The sequence below is a fragment of the Nerophis lumbriciformis genome, linkage group LG20 (assembly GCF_033978685.3).
Source record: "Nerophis lumbriciformis linkage group LG20, RoL_Nlum_v2.1, whole genome shotgun sequence".
Classification (NCBI taxonomy): domain Eukaryota; kingdom Metazoa; phylum Chordata; class Actinopteri; order Syngnathiformes; family Syngnathidae; genus Nerophis; species Nerophis lumbriciformis.
In genome coordinates this window covers 4107320-4128477 of record NC_084567.2, presented here as the reverse complement: position 1 = coordinate 4128477, position 21158 = coordinate 4107320, and the positions used below count along the sequence as shown (strand labels likewise).

The 21158-nt window shown below is 39.6% G+C and overlaps 1 protein-coding gene across 1 annotated transcript; it reads left to right on the top strand.

The window, feature by feature from the left end:
• The first annotated feature begins 828 nt into the window (after nt 1–828).
• On the top strand, nt 829–20658 carry LOC133619213 (uncharacterized). Its single transcript, XM_072915483.1, has 2 exons — nt 829–1030; nt 19256–20658. The coding sequence occupies exons 1-2, from the start codon at nt 829–831 to the stop codon at nt 20656–20658; spliced, it is 1605 nt and encodes a 534-aa protein (XP_072771584.1).
• The last annotated feature ends 500 nt before the right edge of the window (nt 20659–21158 follow it).

Genomic DNA, 21158 nt, shown 5'->3' with positions numbered 1-21158 from the left:
AAGTAGGTTGAAAGATATTTCTGTGTTTCTTGTAGTATCTAAAATGTATGATTTTTTTCTTCAATGTTTGCCCTTTTTCTGGTTTAAACAACAGTCATGGAAAAAGTCTGTGCACGTGCTTGTATATATATATATATTTTATTTTCAAACAGTAGTTGTCCATTATTTGATGATAGATACTTTTGCTAACCATTGTTTTAAAACCAGATTAAAATGCCTTTATTTTGAAAAACCACTGCTGCGTCGTAAGAAACGGAAGTGGCGGGCTTCTAGCGCATGCGCAAATGTACTTGAAGCCAAGCAAAAAGAGGAAGACCGCATGCTATGGTTGTTCGGAGATTCTTCGAATTCCCGATCTTAAAGTCATATGATTCACAGCAAATATAGCAACAAATATCTCAATTCGCATTTTCCAAAGCCACGAAACGTGCATTGAGTTTGGAGCGATATGTGAAGTGAAGATTGAAGACGTGATAGAAGATGGACGACTACTGCTATGCTAAGATGGCGACGTCCGCTAAAAGAGAACATGAAAGAGAATCAACTTCCAGCAAATCACCAACGGAGATAAAGACGAAAGATGAAGGTGAGTGACTTGAAGTTTTGTCAGTGTGTGAATGTTGTCTGTCTATCTGTATTGGCCCTGCGATGAGATGGCGACTTGTCCAGGGTGTACCCCGCCTTCCGCCCGATTGTAGCTGAGATAGGCTCCAGCGACCCCGAAGGGAATAAGCGGTAGAAAATGGATGGATTGAAAGCTATTTGAATTTCAGGCCCTCAAAGTGTAAATGAGCCGACCTTGTTGAAGAATGTAAAGAAAGAGCCGCCATGATTGTTAGCTTGAAGAAGGCAGTGGAGTTCACATCAGAGGAGATGAAAGAATGCAAAAGTCAAATGAAGAAAGTGGAAGAGCAAAACAAGCGCTTGTGTAAAGAAAAGAATGATGTGAAAGAAGAGATGTTGGGGAAGAGTAAGAGATGTGAAGAGAAGACTGGACCACATGTCTACATCAACGTGCAGAGGATTGAAGGTAATAAAGAACAAGAAAATTAAAAAATGTATGCTTTGTTCGAACACTAATGGTAAAATAAGATAGCTGGTAGAGTTTTTGTTATATTTTTGGTTTAAAAATGTAACTAAGAGCAAGTTCCAAACATCTGAGCCTTTTTAAATATTTGTATTTATTTCTAGTTCTTCTTGTTTTTCTTAAAAAGTTGTATTGAATTCCTTTGGTGGTGGTATGGTATGATATGTTTTAATAACAGATAGTTTATGTTAAAAATGTGCCTGAAATTAAACAAAGCCCCAAATTCAAAAAGACAACTTTCACCAGGGTGTGACACGAATATTCAAGAAAAGGAATTCAGAAAAATGTAAACAGAAAACCTGAATTAGATTACTTTTTCCTATTGCTATAGTCATTTTCATTTATTGTTACTATGATTTTTATTGTACGTGTTATTTATTTGTTACTAATGTATATCTGGTTGTTCTTTTAGATTATATTTCAAATTTAGTTTTGGTGATTCTGCTTTTACGTTTTCAAATTCCATCCATCCATCCATCTTCTTCCGCTTATCCGAGGTCGGGTCGCGGGGGCAGCAGCCTAAGCAGGGAAGCCCAGACTTCCCTCTCCCCAGCCACTTCGTCCAGCTCCTCCCGGGGGATCCCGGGGCGTTCCTATAGTCTTCCCAACGTGTCCTGGGTCTTCCCCGTGGCCTCCTACCTGTTGGACATGCCCTAAACACCTCCCTAGTGAGGCATTCGGGTGGTATCCTGACCAGATGCCCGAACCACCTCACCTGGCTCCTCTCGATGTGGAGGAGCAGCGGCTTTACTTTGAGCTCTTCCCGGATGACAGAGCTTCTCACCCTATCTCTAAGGGAGAGCCCCGCCACCCGGCGGAGGAAACTCATTTGGGCCGCTTGTACCCGTGATCTTGTCCTTTCGGTCATGACCCAAAGCTCATGACCATAGGTGAGGATGGGAACGTAGATCGACCGGTAAATCGAGAGCTTTGCCTTCTGGCTCAGCTCCTTCTTCACCACAACGGATCGATACAGCGTCCGCATTACTGCCGATCTCACCATCCACTCTTCCCTCACTCGTGAACAAGACTCCGAGGTACTTCAACTCCTCCACTTGGGGCAAGATCTCCTCCCCAACCCGGAGATGGCACTCCACCCTTTTCCGGGCGAGAACCATGGACTCGGACTTGGAGGTGCTGCTTCACACTCGGCTGCGAACCGATCCAGTGAGAGCTGAAGATCCTGGCCAGGTGAAGCCATCAGGACCACATCATCTGCAAAAAGCAGAGACCTAATCCTGCAGCCACCAAACCAGATCCCCTCAACGCCTTGACTGCGCCTAGAAATTCTGTCCATAAAAGTTATGAACAGAATGGGTGACAAAGGGCAGCCTTGGCGGAGTCCAACCCTCACTGGAAACGTGTCCGACTTACTGCCGGCAATGCGGACCAAGCTCTGACACTGATCATACAGGGAGCGGACCGCCACAATAAGACGTTTTCAAATTAATAAATAAATTAGTTATTTATCGTGATTCCAAAATCCCTCAAAATAATCGTTATTATTATGTTTTGCCATAATTGTCCAGCCCTAGACGAGGTATTGGAAAGGACTTCATGATAAACTATGTATCACGGTACTTGAGTCACGATACAATAGTCTATTGTAATATTGTGACATGGAGTTTTACTGACATTTTTACAAAGTCACTGAAAAATTTAAAAAAACTACTTAAAATTAATGTTGTATAAATGTGTACTTGTTGATAGTTATTATTTATTGGACAAACTGTGTCACAAACAAAGTAAATAAAATGATCATTGCAATTGTTCAGAAAGTGGATCACATTTCTTGCATTTAATATCTAAAAAAGTCCTCAACTTCTTAACTACAGACTTCTTTCAGATAGATATTATCTTTTTTAGTTTTGCGAAGAATTTCAATATTGACTTTTTCCCCACTGTTAGTTTGTAGTATCCTAATGTCCATGGAAGCAGATGTTTTCTACTTTCTGTGATTCTAGCTGAACTTTTCTGAGTCTATGACAAGTCATGTAAACATTGATCCATCATTCTGGCAAGGCACTAAATGAATGGCCATGAAACACTACACACTAGGGTTGTCCCCATACCAATCATTTAGTACCGGTACTAAATGTATAGATACTTTTCCAAATAAAAGGAACTACAAAAAATGCCAATATTGGCTTTATTTTAACAGAACATCATTTCATTTCATTTTTTTCCCCATTTATTTATTTATTTATTTATTTCAGGCAATGACATAAAAAAGTTCAAAATTGACAACACATAATAATATAAATTAATATAGTGCAAAAGGTAATGCATAGTATGTAATGCATGATTGTCCAGTTTTGCCTGAAAGGGAGTGGGAAGAAGATCATTTATTTAATCCCACCCCCAGTTCTCCATTCAGTGATTATTCACATGAGTTTCACTCTTACTTTGTTCAAGGATTGTAATACACATGTTGTATCATAGTGACATTACCACAGGTAACAATAATTATTACACTGTAACAATCATTTGTATCAACAATGTAGGAATAATGAATATACCAACAATGGTAATAGACAACATAGCAATAATGGTAATAGACAACATAGCAATAATGGTAATAGACAACATAGCAATAATGGTAATAGACAACATAGCAATAATGGTAATAGACAACATAGCAATAATGGTAATAGACAAAAATACCAACAATGGTAATAGACAACATAGCAATAATGGTAATAGACAACATAGCAATAATGGTAATAGACAACATAGCAATAATGGTAATAGACAACATAGCAATCAATAATGGTAATAGACAACATAGCAATAATGGTAATAGACAACATAACAATAATGGTAATAGACAACATAGCAATAATTGTAATAGACAACATAGCAATAATGGTAATAGACAACATAGCAATAATGGTAATAGACAACATAGCAATAATGGTAATAGACAACATAGCAATAATGGTAATAGACAACATAGCAATAATGGTAATAGACAACATAACAATAATGGTAATAGACAACATAGCAATAATGGTAATAGAAACCATAGCAATAATGGTAATAGACAACATAGCAATAATGGTAATAGACAACATAGCAATAATGGTAATAGACAACATAGCAATCAATAATGGTAATAGACAACATAGAAATCAATAATGGTAATAGACAACATAGCAATCAATAATGGTAATAGACAACATAGCAATCAATAATGGTAATAGACAACATAGCAATAATGGTAATAGACAACATAGCAATAATGGTAATAGACAACATAGCAATAATGGTAATAGACAACATAGCAATCAATAATGGTAATAGACAACATAGCAATAATGGTAATAGACAACATAACAATCAATAATGGTAATAGACAACATAGCAATAATGGTAATAGACAACATAGCAATAATGGTAATAGACAACATAGCAATAATGGTAATAGACAACATAACAATAATGGTAATAGACAACATAGCAATAATGGTAATAGAAACCATAGCAATAATGGTAATAGACAACATAGCAATAATGGTAATAGACAACATAGCAATCAATAATGGTAATAGACAACATAGCAATAATGGTAATAGACAACATAGCAATCAATAATGGTAATAGACAACATAGCAATAATGGTAATAGACAACATAGCAATCAATAATGGTAATAGACAACATAGCAATAATGGTAATAGACAACATAGCAATAAGGAAACATTGAGCACATGTTAACACTTTGAGACAGAGTACAGCAGCAGGTCAAATTAAAGACCCTCATCTCTATATTTGAACCAGACCCCATGTTTGTATAATAGTTTAAATCCATTAATAGTTTGGCATTGCTTGTGTTGTAAGTCCAGTTTGTTCCATAGTTTTACTCCGCATACAGACACACAAAAAGGTTTACGAGTGGTTTGAGCTCTCGGCAATAAGAAATATCCAAAGCCTCTCAAGTTATGAGCCTGCACTCGTCTTATAAAAAAACGTTGTAGATTAGGCGGCAATAATTTGCAAAAAGCTTTATATAAGATTATTAATGTATTATATTTAACAAGGTCATCAAATTTGAGCAACTTTGATTGCATAAACAGATTATGAGCATGTTCTAAATAACCAACGTTGTGAATGATCCGCACTGCTCTCTTCTGTAATATGATCAGAGGATGCAGTGTTTCCCACAGGACAGGCATCTATTTGTGGTGGTGTGGTCGGCGGGGGGGCAGCGGCGATGACCAAGAAGAACGCGGAGTTGCAATATAATTACAACATTTTATGTTTCTTATAAAATATAAAAGCTAAAATGTCTCTTAAAGCTCTGCCCCTTTAATTAGTGAATACTAAATAATTTAACTTTAGCCTACTACTACAACCATATTATTTACTAGCAACATGAAGTGAAACAGAGGCAGAGGTGTCCTGCCACAGTCAGTCAACCTCCTCCTCCTCCTCCTGCTGAACAGGTCGCACCTGTGGTCCGGACTGTAGGCCTACCTCCTCTCCAAGTCCAGCCCTTTTCGGCCGTTGAAAATATTTTTCTATACTCATCTGTGTGAAGGAGTGAACATCCAACATTAGAATTTATTACTAACGAGCAGAAGCGCTCTATGTACAGTGCTGTCTAACCAGCAGCTCAACACATGCAGGGTTCAACGTTAAGGTTTTTTTCTACTTGCCCGACTTCTCAAATCTACTTGCCCCAATATTTTTACTTGTCCTGCCTAGGTTTTTTTCTGGCTGTGTAGTGCTCGTGGCTTATATCTTACTAGAATCCTTCCCGTTGACTATTTACAACACTACACAGTATTTATTATTATTATTATTATTATCTATAATTACATTTAAATGGCATTGCATACATGTAAAATTAAATGCTATTTCACATTATTTGACCAGTAGCAGTTACACCCATCTGAACAGGTCAGCCACCTGTTTAAAGCCCAATCACAGTTGAAATCTTGAAATGAACGGCCTTTAATGGCCAAAACATTAACCTGGACAACATTTTAACAGCTGGTTGGCTCAGATTTTATTCTTTTCATTGCATTCACATGCTACAGTGGACAATTTAGCTTCAGTCCATGTGTGTTTATTGACAACAGGGTTATAACCTGGACACGTTAGCTCGTCGGTATGAAAACAGGTGACTGAGTCAAACAGCGGCGGTGTTAATGAAGCAGCGTCAGGCGAAACCGTCGGTGAAACGCTCGGTAAAATCGCGGATTAACATTAAATATATGACGAGCCGCGAGCGATGCAGCTATAACCTATCTACCTATAATATAACACTTGTAAAAATGAAGCAATGCTACCACGCTAGCAAGCATTAGCTAGCCGGCTATGAGCCACCAAGCTGCTAACTATCACCAAAAGGCACCATTTAAGTTTTTTTCCCCATGGCATCCTGGATCAAGGCTTTCAGCAGCTTTTGGACGTTTGAGGTAGAAACGTAGGAAGCGCCATCATTATGAAAAGTAGTCGGCGAGTATTTTGGTCCCGTCCGTCCGTTCCTCTTCTTCTTCTTCTTCTGGCCCACCAGGTGAATTAAGTGCTATTGGCGGAGTTACAATGCATACCGCCACCTACTGCACCGGAGGTGTAACTACAAGCAACATTCACAGACAGTCCCATTGCTTTTATGAGCGGTCGAGCGAGTCAAAAGCCGAAAAATCCATTTGTGGCGGACATAATTCTTTCGTGGCGGGCCGCCACAAATAAATGAATGTGTGGGAAACACTGGGATGAATTGTGTTGTGGTAAGTATTCCCCCATACTTCAACACAGTATGTAAGGTATGGCAGTACCAAGGTGCAGTATAGAGTACGGAGTGCATTTTCATTGAGGTATAGTTTTGCTTTGTTTATAATTGAGAGACTTTTGGAGATTTTTGTTTTAATGTGTCTGACATGAGGTTTCCATGATAGTTTACTATCAATTATTACTCCCAAAAATGTATTCTCATTTACGATTAAAATTTGGGTACCATCAATTAGGGATGTCCCGATCCGATATTTGGATCGGATCGGCTGCCGATATTTGCCAAAAATTGCGTATCGGCAAGGCATGGGAAAATGCCGATCCAGATCCAGTTTTTAAAGAAAACTCCGGTCCGTGTTTTCCAACGCACCGATTTAAATAATACATTCCACTTTTCTGCTGCTCCCTAATTTCCGTTCCGCATTTTCCAGCACACCTTCAACACATCCACAGGTCTGTGGATTCTCACGCATTTGCTTTTAGCTGCTGGCATTACACGACAGGCTCTTCTCACTTTTTCCTGTGTCTCCCTCTCACAGACAGCAAGTGCACCTTCTTACACACGTCACATACTGTCACGTCATACGTCACATACTGTCACGTCATACGTCACATACGTATACGTCCTCCCCGAGCAGAGAGGTAGCAGCATGGCTAACGTTAGCTGTGATGGTAGCGCAGCCGTGCGAGCAACCTTCCCTCTAAGGTGCGCGCCTGTGCAATTGCGACTGCTCAAGCGTCCTCTGCGCATAGCAATTATATGCCACGCACAAAATCAAATAAAAAAATAAGCGCATAACAATTTTCGACACACGGACACGACAGAGAAAACAGTTTTCGTCATCATTGTTCTAATATTGTGACGTCTGTCGAGACGCTTACCTCCATTCGGTGCCACACGTCCACACCAATAAAATGCCGAGGCAAAAATTTCCACATCAACACCGTATGAAAAAATTAGTGAATTTTTTTAGTTGTGATTTCCTTCTCTGCATGAACGTTTAAAAGTAGCATATATTAATGCAGTATGAAGAAGAATGTTTTAATGTAGACATGCAAGCCTTGAAAGAAAATGTTGAAAATCAAGACTACATTTCCTGCAAATGGGTGCATTTCTACCCTATATTTTAACTTTAGATTTATTCTCATATCAAACTCTTTTGGCTGTCTTTTTGACACTTACATCCGGCGCCCCCCTCCACACCCTGGATTATAAATAATGTAAATAATTCAATGTGATTATCTTGTGTGATGACTGTATTATGATGATAGTATATATCTGATAGTATATATCTGTATCATGAATCAATTTAAGTGGACCCCGACTTAAACAAGTGTAAAAACTTATTGGGGTGTTACCATTTAGTGGTCAATTGTACGGAATATGTACTTCACTGTGCAACCTACTAATAAAAGTCTCAATCAATCAATCAAAACACATAGAATCATCATACTGATGTGATTATATGCATCAAGGCTGAGGCAAAATATCGAGATATATATCGTGTATCGCAATATGGCCTTAAAATATCGCAATATTAAAAAAAGGCCATATCGCCCAGCCCTAGTTCAATGATGCCATTTCTGTTTGTCATGTATAATTTTGTCTATTTTGTGTTTATCCTTGAATAAACAGGTCAGTTTCTTCTTACCAACCATTGTGTATTATTCAAACTCCCCTAATTCAGCTGGCTAGTTGTTATCAAGAGTACTAAAACCCTTTTCAACATGATTCTGACAACTAAGTAGGCTAAATAACTTTAAACTTTAATACATACCGAGTTCAGACGTTATGTTGCGATTTCCAAACATCACTATCTAAGTTTTCTTTATATACAAAGATAAATTATTTGTGTCCATCCATTTTTTTACTTGTTTACTGTATTTATGAGCTCATTATAGTCATCACTACTGTAGAATATATTTGTGTCGTCTGCAAATAGTATAAATTTCAGTACTTTGGATGTATTAAACATATCATTAATATATTAATTAAACAGTTTCGGCCCCAACACGGACCCTTGGGGGACACCACAAGCAATGCCAAGACTATCAGATAAAAAATGTACCCATTTTTACAAACTGTACCCTCCCTGTTAAATACCTTTTTAACCAGTCACCAGCCAGCCCCCTATTTCCATATCTTCCCATTTTATCGAGTAGAATTGAATGATTAATGGTATCAAAGGCTTTCTTTACATCAATAAAAATACCAACTGCATATCTTTTATGCTCCAGTGCATTAGTCATTTTTTCAATGGCTTCAGTTATCGCCATTGAGGTTGTTTGTTTGGACCTAAAGCCATACTGACCGTCATTGATTATATGATGCTTCTCAAGAAAAGATTCAAGTCGAGAGTTAAATAGTTTCTCTAAGATTTTTGAGAACTGAAGCAAAAGAGAGATTGGTCTGTAATTGGTGAAAGCGTGTTTGCTGTCACTTTTGAAGAGCAGAGTTACCTTAGCCATTTTCATTTGACTTGGAAAGCAGCCAGTCTGGAATGATAGGTTACATATATAAGTCAAGGGTGTTACAATATTCAGTATAACTTTTTGAACCAATATCATGTTGATATCATGGCAGGTCATGGCAGTCAGTGGAGCACTTACTTTTACACTTCCGCACAATGTTTGTCACTTCCTGCTCATTTGTAGTTTTGAGGAAGAATGACGAAGAATTCTGTTCAATAGTTGACTTTGTAACTCTGTCTGTCTGTCTGGGATATCAACAGCCAATTTAGGACCAACATTTACAAAAAAACTATTGAACTTATTCACTACATTACTCATATTATAATCTTCACCGTTTTCATCAATAAAGTAGTCAGGATATGTCAACTTTGAATATCCTTGTTTGATTAGACCAGGGGTTGGCAATCCAAAATGTTGAAAGAGCCATATTGGACCAAAAATACAAAAATAAATCTGTCTGGAGCCGCAAAAAATTAAAAGCCATATTACATACAGATAGTGTGTCATGAGATATGAATTGAATTAAGAGGACTTAAAGGAAACTAAATGACCTCAAATATAGCTACAAATGAGGCATAATGATGCAATATGTACATATCGCTAGCCTAAATAGCATGTTAGCATCAATTAGCTTGCAGTCATGCAGTGACCAAATATGTCTGATTAGCACTCCACACAAGTCAATAACATCAACAGAACTCACCTTTGTGCATTCATGCACAACCTTAAAAGTTTGGTGGACAAAATGAGACAGAAAAGGAAGTGGCATAAAACACGTCCTAGAAAGTCGGAGAAAGTTATACACGTAAACAAACTACGGTGAGTTCAAGGACCGCCATAATTAGTAGGACAAAACGGCGCTCGCCAAATACTCCAATCAGTGAAGCATGTTTAATATAAACAGTGTGCTTTATAACAATTAGGGAGGTTTGTGTCATGTTTGTTCTCCTACAGAAACCATATTAAAACAAAAAATATATTTTTTCCCCTCATCTTTTTCCATTTTTCATACATTTTTGAAAAAGCTCCAGAGAGCCACTAGGGCGGCGCTAAAGAGCCGCGGGTTGCCGACCGCTGGATTAGACTATTCAAAACATTCAAAGTTCCTTTTATATTGTTTTTGTTTTCATATAGTTTTTTTTGATAATATAACTGTTTGCTTGTTCTTATAATATCAGTTAATTTATTTTTGTACTCGTTGTTCGACTTCTTTTGTTTTTATTTCGATGAAAAGTTTGTAGAGATTGTTTTTCTTTTTACGGGCATTAATTATCCCTTTTGTTATCCAAGGGCTATTTTTTTTTTTTCCTTTCATAAAATATTCTTTCACGGGGCAATGTCTATTATGCAGGGAAGTAAGGATGTCTAAAAAAATACAATAAGCACTGTCCATATTTGGTTCTCTGTATACTGAAGTCCAATCCTGAACTGCTAAACTATTGTTTAGGGCACAGTTGTTATTCGTTTAGAGATTTTTGCCATAGTGTCTTTGGTTTTCTTGAGATGACAGTCAGATAAAGTAGAAACAGGTAAATGGTCAGTGATATCACATATAAATAGGCCACTGGTGACTTGATTACCCATAATGTTAGTAAAAATGTTGTGGATGATTGTGGCACTATGTGTTGTTATTCTGCTTGGTTTGGTTATGGGTGAATATTAGGGATGTCCCGATCCAGGTTTTTGCACTTCCGATCCGATACCGATATTGTTTTTGCACTTCCGATCCGATACCGATACTGACCGATACTGGCCTATCCGAGCATGTATTAAAGTTTAAAGTTATTTAGCCTACTTAGTTGTCAGAATCATGTTGAAAAGGGTTTTAGTACTCTTGATAACAACTAGCCAGCTGAATTAGGGGAGTTTGAATAATACACAATGGTTGGTAACAAGAAACTGACCTGTTTATTCAAGGATAAACACAAAATAGACAAAATTATACATGACAAACAGAAATGGCATCATTGAACTAGGGCTGGGCGATATGGCCTTTTTTTAATATTGCGATACACGATATATATCTCGATATTTTGCCTTAGCCTTGAATGAACACTTGATGCATATAATCACAGCAGTATGATGATTCTATGTGTTTTGATTGATTGATTGAGACTTTTATTAGTAGGTTGCACAGTGAAGTACATATTCCGTACAGTTGACCACTAAATGGTAACACCCCAATAAGTTTTTCAACTTGTTTAAGTCGGGGTCCACTTAAATTGATTCATGATACAGATATATACTATCAGATATATACTATCATCATAATACAGTCATCACACAAGATAATCACATTGAATTATTTACATTATTTATAATCCGGGGTGTGGAGGGGTGCGCCGGATGTAAGTGTCAAAAAGACAGCCGAAAGAGTTTGATATGAGAATAAATCTAAAGTTAAAATATAGGGTAGAAATGCACCCATTTGCAGGAAATGTAGTCTTGATTTTCTAAATTTTCTTCCAAGGCTTGCATGTCTACATTAAAACATTCTTCTTCATACTGCATTAATATATGCTACTTTTAATCTTTAATGCAGAGAAGGAAATCACAACTAAAAAAATCACTATTTTTTTCATACGGTGTTGATGTGGAAAGTTTTGCCTTGGCATTTTGATGGTGTGGACGTGTGGCACCGAACGGAGATAAGCGTCTCGACAGACGTTACAATATTTGAACAATGATGACGAAAACTGTTTTCTCTGTCGTGTCCGTGTGTCGAAAATTGTTATGCGCTTATTTTTTTATTTGATTTTGTGCGTGGCATATAATTGCTATGCGCAGAGGACGCTTGAGCAGTGCGCAATTGCACAGGCGCGCACCTTAGAGGGAGCGTTGGTCACACGGCTGCGCTAGCATCACAGCTAACGTTAGCCATGCTGCTACCTCTCTGCTGGGAGAGGGCGTATACGTGTGTGACGTATGACGTGACAGTATGTGACGTATGACGTGACAGTATGTGACGTATGACGTGACAGTATGTGACGTATGACGTGACAGTATGTGACGTATGACGTGACAGTATGTGACGTATGACGTGACAGTATGTGACGTGTGTAAGAAGGTGCGCTTGCTGTCTGTGAGAGGGAGACACAGAAATGAGTGAGAAGAGCCTGTCATGTAATGCCAGCAGCTAAAAGCAACTGCGTGAGAATCCACAGACGTGTGGATGTGTTGAAGGTGTGCTGGAAAATGCGGAACGGAAATTAGGGCGCAGCAGAAAAGTGGAATGTACTATTTAAATAGGTGCGTTGGAAAACACGGACCGGAATTTTTTTTAAAACTGGATCTGGATCGGCATTTTCCCATGCCTTGCCGATACGCATTTTTTGGCAAATATCGGCGGCCGATCCGATCCAAATATCGGATTGGGACATCCCTAGTGGATGTAGAGACAAGAAGTACATTGTGTCAATGAAGTCATCAACATGTTTTTGCTTGGTTGAGTTTAACAAATCAATGTTAAAATCACCACAGATAAATATGGTTTTATGGTTCACAGAGGAAAATAGTTTACCCATCCACTCATTGAAAGTTTCTATGCTTGAACCAGGTGCCCGATATACACAACTCATGAAGATATTTGTCTTTTTGTCATTTAGGATTTTCACTGCTAAACATTCAAATAATCCATCGACTGCTATGGTCATGTTGGTTAAAACTTTAAATCAGGGGTGGGCAATTAATTTTTACCGGGGGCCGCATGAGCAACCCGAGCACTGCTGGAGGGCCACACCGACAATATTTCAATTACATTTTGCTCAAATTATTTTTGATATACCGTAAGATACTGTAAATAATGATAATAATAATATTATCATTTAACCTAACTTATCTTTATACAAAAGCAGATGGCTTTTGATGGTTTTATTTTTAACACTTTCTTACACAACACTTCCTGATGTATAATACAATGCAAACATTTCAATTTCTGTCACTTTATCCTGCATCCTCTTTGTTGTGAACGTAGCACGCCTGTAAGGTGATTGGCGAAGAAGGAGGAAGCGTTGCTGTTGCGGAAATGAGGAGTGAGGATAGACGTGCGTGTGGAAAGAACGAGATAAGTTGAGCTGTGTTAGTATAGGTTGCTCAATAAAAGTTTAAAAAGAGCGTCAGACTTGGTGTGCACTTCTTCTGGACGCTACAATTGGTGTCAGAAGTGGGATGAGCTGCCTCCCAGTTCGCCTTGTCATCAAACCTGGGAGTCTTCATTGAGGGCGGAATTCCCCCATGCCACCTGTCGACGCTGCTTCTCTCCTTCCTCCCTCTCTCTCTCTTGGCGGCGAGCTCCTCACGTCCGGGATTCACACAGACATCTGCAGTCGCTGCCGGCACCTTAAAGGGGAACATTATCACCAGACCTATGTAAGCGTCAATATATACCTTGATGTTGCAGAAAAAAGACCATATATTTTTTTAACCGATTTCCGAACTCTAAATGGGTGAATTTTGGCGAATTAAATGCCTTTCTAATATTCGCTCTCGGAGCGATGACGACACATCAGGAAGCAATCCGACATTTTCTCAAGCACCGATTCAAATCGGCTCTGTTATTTTCCATTTTTTCGACTGTTTTCCGTACCTTGGAGACATCATGCCTCGTCGGTGTGTTGTCGGAGGGTGTAACAACACGAACAGGGACGGATTCAAGTTGCACCAGTGGCCCAAAGATGCAAGAAATTGGACGTTTGTTCCGCACACTTTACCGACGAAAGCTATGCTACGACAGAGATGGCAAGAATGTGTGGATATCCTGCGACACTCAAAGCAGATGCATTTCCAACCATAAAGTCAAAGAAATCTGCCGCCAGACCCCCATTGAATCTGCCGGAGTGTGTGAGCAATTCAGGGACAAAGGACCTCGGTAGCACGGCAAGCAATGGCGGCAGTTTGTTCCCGCAGACGAGCGAGCTAAACCCCCTGGATGTCTTGGCTCACACCGTCCCGAAGATGATCAAGAGAAGAATATCGACCCTAGCTTCTCTGGCCTGCTGACATCAACTCCAAAACTGGACAGATCAGCTTTCAGGAAAAGAGCGTGGATGAGGGTATGTCTACAGAATATATTAATTGATGAAAATTGGGCTGTCTGCACTCTCAAAGTGCTTGTTGTTGCCAAATGTATTTCATATGCTGTAAACCTAGTTCATAGTTGTTAGTTTCCTTTAATGCCAAACAAACACATACCAATCGTTGGTTAGAAGGCGATCGCCAAATTCGTCCTCGCTTTCTCCCGTGTCGTTTTCGTCGGTTTCGCTTGCATACGGTTCAAACCGATATGGCTCAATAGCTTCAGTTTCTTCTTCAATTTGGTTTTCGCTACCTGCCTCCACACTACAACCATCCGTTTCAATACATGCGTAATCTGTTGAATCGCTTAAGCCGCTGAAATCCAAGTCTGAATCCGAGCTAATGTCGCTATAGCTTGCTGTTCTTTCAGCCATGTTTGTTTGTGTTGGCTTCACTATGTGACGTCACAGGAAAATGGACGGGTGTTTATAACGATGGTTAAAATCAGGCACTTTGAAGCTTTTTTTAGGGATATTGCGTGATGGGTAAAATTTTGAAAAAAACTTCGAAAAATATAATAAGCCACTGGGAACTGATTTTTAATGGTTTTAACCATTATGAAATTGTGATAATGTTCCCCTTTAAGTCCCCACTCAATGTCTTCTCCTCCCGTTTCATCTTGACAAAGTCGCCAGTAAACACCGTGGCACGTACCTTCCGATGACGTAGCAGGCTGAGCACACAAGCAGCGGCAGTATGCGCAAAATTTTACTTCTGACACCAATTGTAGCGTCCAGAAGAAGTGCACACCAAGTCTGACGCTCTTTTTAAACTTTTATTGAGCAACCTATACTAACACAGCTCAACTTATCTCGTTCCTTCCACATGCACGTCTATCCTCACTCCTCATTTCCGCAACTCAAGAACACAACATCTACTTCATCAGGTCGTTACACTATATTCTTTAAACACAGCAACATGTGTACCGTATTTTCCGCACCATAAGGCGCCCTGGGTTATAAGCCGCGCCTTCAATGAACGGCATATTTCAAAACTTTGTCCACCTATAAGCCGCATCTAACTGCGCTAAAGGAATGTCAAAAAAACAGTCAGATAGGTCAGTCAAACTTTAATAATATATTAAAAACCAGCGTGATGTGGGCGCGCATGGAGTCGTATATCAACATGGACGGAGCTGCGTGAAAAAAGCCACCCGGCCTCTTCGCGTAAACTTACCTTAACCACTCGCTCATCTTTTCTTCATCCATCCATCCCTTCGATGGATGGATGGATGAATGACGCCGGCTGGAAAGGTCTCTTTTGGCAAGGTCTTCCTTTTGAATATCACCATGGGTGGAAGTTTCTGGCCATTAGCATGGCAAGCTAGAACCACAGTGAAGGATGACTTCTCATTCCCTGTGGTGCGAATATTCACCGTACGTGCTCCCGTTGTATCCACAGTGCGGTTCACAGGAATATCAAAAGTCAGTGGAACCTCGTCCATGTTGATAATGTTCTCTGGCCGGATCTTTTTTTCAGCTATCTTGTTTTTACAATATGCACGGAAAGTAGCCAGCTTTTCTCGAAAGTCTTTAGGCAGTTGCTGTGAAATAGTAGTCCGTGTGCGGATGGAGAGATTGCGTCTTTTCATGAACCGGATCCCTGTCGCTTAGTAGGAACCATTTTGTGGTCTTTACAGATGTAAACACACAAAGGAAATGAAACGTAATATCCGCGCTTCTTCTTCTTCTTCTACGCGGGCGGGTGGTTGCTTACAGTAGAAGAAGAAGCGCTTCCTGTTCTATGGGGGCGGGAGCTTACCTTGGCGGTTGCTTGCGTAGAAGAAGAAGCACTTCCTCTTCTGCGGGGAAAAAAGATGGCGGCTGTTTACCGTAGTTGCGAGACCGAAACTTTATGAAAATGAATCTTAATATTAATCCATATATAAAGCGCACCGGGTTAAAAGCCGCACTGTCAGCTTTTGAGTAAATTTGTGGTTTTTAGGTGCGGCTAATAGTGCGGAAAATACGGTACCTCACATTAAGCACACGGCTTTACCTTTCATTTCTGTAAAGAAATACTTTGCAGTCCATGTCTTGTTGAAAACACGCCGTTCGTCATCAACTTTTCTTTTTTTAGCGTCTCGGGGATAATCGGGCATCACTTGTCGCTGTGCACCTTCACTCACAGGTTACACACGGACATACGCCCATAGATAGCACTTTTCAAAATAAAAGCAGCAGTGGAAGTGTAAAAGTAAGTGCTCTACTGACTGCCATGATATCAACATGATATTGGTTCAAAAACTTATACTGATTATTGTAAAACCCTTGACTTATATATGTAACCTATCATTCCAGACTGGCCGCTTTCCAAGTCAAATGAAAATGGCTAAGGTAACTCCGCTCTTCAAAAGTGACAGCAAACACGCTTTCACCAATTACAGACCAATCTCTCTTTTGCCTCATTTCTCAAAAATCTTAGAGAAACTATTTAACTCTCGACTTGATTCTTTTCTTGAGAAGCATCATATAATCAATGACGGTCAGTATGGCTTTAGGTCCAAACTAGGGCTGCAACAACTAATCGATTAAAACGATTAAAATCGATTATAAAAATAGTTGCCGATTAATTTAGTCATTGATTCGTTGGATCTATGCTATGCGCATGCGCAGAGGCTTTTTATTTTTATTTATTTATTTTTTATTTATACGTTTTTTTTATTTAAATTTATTTTTATTTTTATATATAAACCTTTATTTATAAACTGAAACATTTACAAACAGCTGATAAACAATAATCAAAATAAGTATGGTGCCAGTATGCTGTTTTTTCCCCCCAATAAAATATTGGAAAGAATAGAAATGTAGTTTGTCTCTTTTATCCGATTATTAATTGATTAATCGATGTAGTAATTGACAGATTAATCGATTATCAAATTAATCGTTAGTTGCAGCTCTAGTCCAAACGAACAACCCCAATGGCGATAACTGAAGCCATTGAAGAAATGACTAATGCACTGGAGCATAAAAGATATGCAGTTGCTATTTTTATTGATGTAAAGAAAGCCTTTGATACCATTAATCATTCAATTCTACTAGGTAAAATGGGAAGATATGGAATTAGGGGGCTGGCTGGTGACTGGTTAAAACGTTATTTAACAGGGAGGGTACAGTTTGTTAAAATGGGTAAATTTTTATCTGATACTCTTGGCATTGCTTGTGGTGTCCCCCAAGGGTCTGTGTTGGGGCCAAAACTGTTTAATGTATATATTAATGATATGTTTAATACATCCAAAGTACTGAAATTTATACTATTTACAGACGACACAAATATATTCTACAGTAGTGATGACTATAATGAGCTCATAAATACAGTAAACAAGTAAAAAAATGGATGGACACAAATAAATTATCGTTGTATATAAATTAAACTTAGATAGTGATGTTTGGAAATCGCAACATAACGTCTGAACAGAAAATAAGTATTGATGGTACCCAAATTGAAATCGTAGATGAGTGTTGCGGGGCGTAGCCTGCGGGGCGTAGCCTGCGGGGCGTAGCCTGCGGGGCGTAGCCTGTGGGGCGTAGCCTGCGGGGCGTAGCCGGCGGGCCTGCGGAGAAGCGGGGCGTGTCAGGACCGGCTTCGAGATTATTGAAAAATAAATCATTGTACGCAAAGATAGACACGGCTGTAATGTCCATCTTGGGTGGTCCAGAGAACCCGGTAGAGCAAGACCTCTACAATTTGGCGCCCAGTCTGGCTGGACCATCGGAGGCGGGGGAAGTCGACCCCCTGACGGCTCTCGCAGGCGTGCTCGCAGAGGTGACAGCTAGCAGCTGCCAACAGTGCCAGGTCCTGCAGGCGTTCAATTCAATACAATATAAGTTGAAAAGGATTTGCAAATCATTGTATTCTCTTTTTATTTACCATTTACACAACGTGACAACTTCACTGGTTTTGGGTTTTGTACGTGTGCACAGCAGGGGAGCTGGTTAACTTATGAGAGTAGTATGTGTGTTTGTGAGAATGTCAACGTGTTGTCTGAGTGACGTCAGTGAGTGAGCGAGCGAGTAAAGAGAGAGCAGCAGGACAGGTGTAACAACTACATTATACCTGTCACTATTTAAACTCCTTGTGCAGATCTGAATGCTTATTATTTAAATGTTGACCTAAGTCTGAAGCAAAGGTGGTAATACTAATCACCACATTTGGCGAGGCGTGTTTTAAAGCAGCTGTTGTGAGAGTAGTGTACGTGTGTGTGCACCTTTAAGAGTGGCAGTATGTGGGCTGAGTAAGTGAGTGGGCGAGTAAAGAGAGGTAGTGGTAGCATGTGTAGGAGTGTTAATAGCATGGTGGATGTCCGGTTGTGCCCTGTGGAAATAATAAATAAAGTGAGCAAGTTGTAACTAATCGACGGCCTCGTCCTTCCGACCAAAGAGCGGAGCTTTATGGACCCAGTGTTACCCCCGACATGGGCCCTGGAGGGAACGTCTCCCCTGCGCTCCTCGACCACGGTCTGGGAGCCCACAAACAGGAAAGGTGTAAAGCAACCCTTGCAGAGCGGCAGCTTTCTGTTTAAAGTGTCACCTTTATTGTTAGTTTAGAAGCCCAAATACCTCCATATTGCACTTCACACACCCTCTTTATTAACCAGTAGAATTGTCCTTTGTTGCCTTTCTTCCTCTCCACCATGTTATTGCTTGTATGCACTTTGTGTGTGCGTTTTGACACACTCAACATCATGCGCCTCGGTTCTGTAGTCACCGCTGCACAGCGGCATTCAGATGAAAGAACGGTACCGGTACTTTTCAAAGGTGGTATAGTACCGATTTCAATTGATTAGTACCACAATACTTTATTAGTAGCAGTATACTGTACAACCCTACTACACACACATACAGTACATAGAAGAAAGTGTGATTTTGTTGTTTGTGTCTTGCAGACGTCCAGCAGCTGATCGGTAATCCAGAAGAAGTTTCCCCTCAGTTAGGGGGGAGCTCCACTTTGAAGCAGGAGACTCCACAACCACCCTGCATTAAAAAGGAAGAGGAGGAACTCTGCATCACTCAGGAGGGAGAGTGTCTTCTAGGACGAGAGGAAGCTGATTACACCAAGTTTCCACTGAGTATTCTCTCTGTGAAGACTGAAGATGATGAAGAGAAACCACAAGTAGACAACCTCTTAGCTCCACTATCAGATAGTGAGGCTGAAGACGAGGCTGAAGAACCTTTGAGCAGCGATAAAGACTGTGAAGGTGATATGAGGACTCACACTGACAACAAACACTCTGAATGCTCTACAAAGAAGAGAGGTAAAATATGTTTGAGCTGTTCAATTTGTGGTCAAAGTTTTACTAAAAAGAGCAGTTTGACTCTACACATGAGAACACACACAGGTGAAAAACCATTCTGTTGTTCAGTTTGTGGCAAAAGCTTTCCTCAAAATAGCTCTTTGACTCAACACATGAGAACACACACAGGTGAAAAACCATTTAATTGTTCAGTTTGTGACAAAAGCTTTTCTCAAAGTGGATCTTTGACTCAACACATGAGAACACACACAGGTGAAAAACCATTTAATTGTTCAGTTTGTGGCAACAGCTTTTCTCGAAATAGCTTTTTGACTGAACACATGATAACACACACAGGTGAAAAACCATTTAATTGTTCAGTTTGTGGCAAAAGCTTTTCTCAAAATTGGCGTTTGACTAAACACATGACAACACACACAGGTGAAAAACCATTTAATTGTTCAGTTTGTGACAAACGCTTTTGTCGAAATAGCTATTTGACTCAACACATGAGAACACACACAGGTGAAAAACCATTTATATGTTCAGTTTGTGGTAAAAGCCTTTCTCTAAATTGCTATTTGACTCAACACATGAGAACACACACAGGTGAAAAACCATTTAATTGTTCAGTTTGTGGCAAAAGCTTTTCTCAAAATAGGGATTTGACTAAACACATGAGAACACACACAGGTGAAAAACCATTTAGTTGTTCAGTTTGTGGCAAAAGCTTTTCTCGAAATAGCCATTTGACTCAACACATGATTACACACACAGGTGAAAAACCATTTAATTGTTCAGTTTGTGGCAACAGCTTTTCTCTAAATGGCTCTTTGACTCAACACATGAGAACACACACAGGTGAAAAACCATTTAACTGTTCAGTTTGTGGCAAAGGCTTTTCTCATAACAACTCTTTGTGGCGACACATGAGAACACATGCTGGAGTTAAACCATTTAGTTGTTCAGTGTGCTGTAAAAGGTTCACACACAATGAAGACGCAGTTAAACACATAAAAACTCACAAAAACACACAAGGGAAAAAAACCAAATAGCTGTTTAGTTTGTGGTATGTTGCTCATATGTGGTGACATCCACCCTACCCAGGACCTCCTCACTGCTTCTTTCACAAATATCTGAGGTATTCATACAAACTTGGATTATTTGAAGCATAATCTTATCTACTCATGACCCCATGTCTTCTCTGTATCTGAAACCTTCCTGAACAGTAAGATAGATGATGCTTCAAGTGCTTGGTTACTCCTTCTTCAGTCCAGGGACCTGGGGCCTCATGTGTCAAGTTGGTGCACGCTCAAAAACCTGCACTACACTCTTTTTCACTGCAAAGTTGTGATGTATCAAAACTGACGTTGACGCAAAAGTGATGCTGGGTAACAGTTCCCACAATGGACCACAATGGAAACAAGCCTTTTGGCTTTTTGTGCCATTCATTTGCCTTTTTAAATTATTACTTGGATTCAATTATTTAAGATGTCAATAATCTTCTCAATTAATGAATCCCAAGAAGTGCCAACTTTTACTCCTCAGACTGATT

What these genes read in the sequence shown, in the direction of transcription:
- LOC133619213 (XM_072915483.1), top strand. Translation starts at nt 829, where the DNA reads ATGATTGTTAGCTTGAAGAAGGCAGTGGAGTTCACATCAGAGGAGATG. An exon ending in CAACGTGCAGAGGATTGAAG is followed by an intron (nt 1,031 to 19,255) that starts GTAATAAAGAAC and finishes TGTGTCTTGCAG; the next exon opens with ACGTCCAGCAGCTGATCGGT.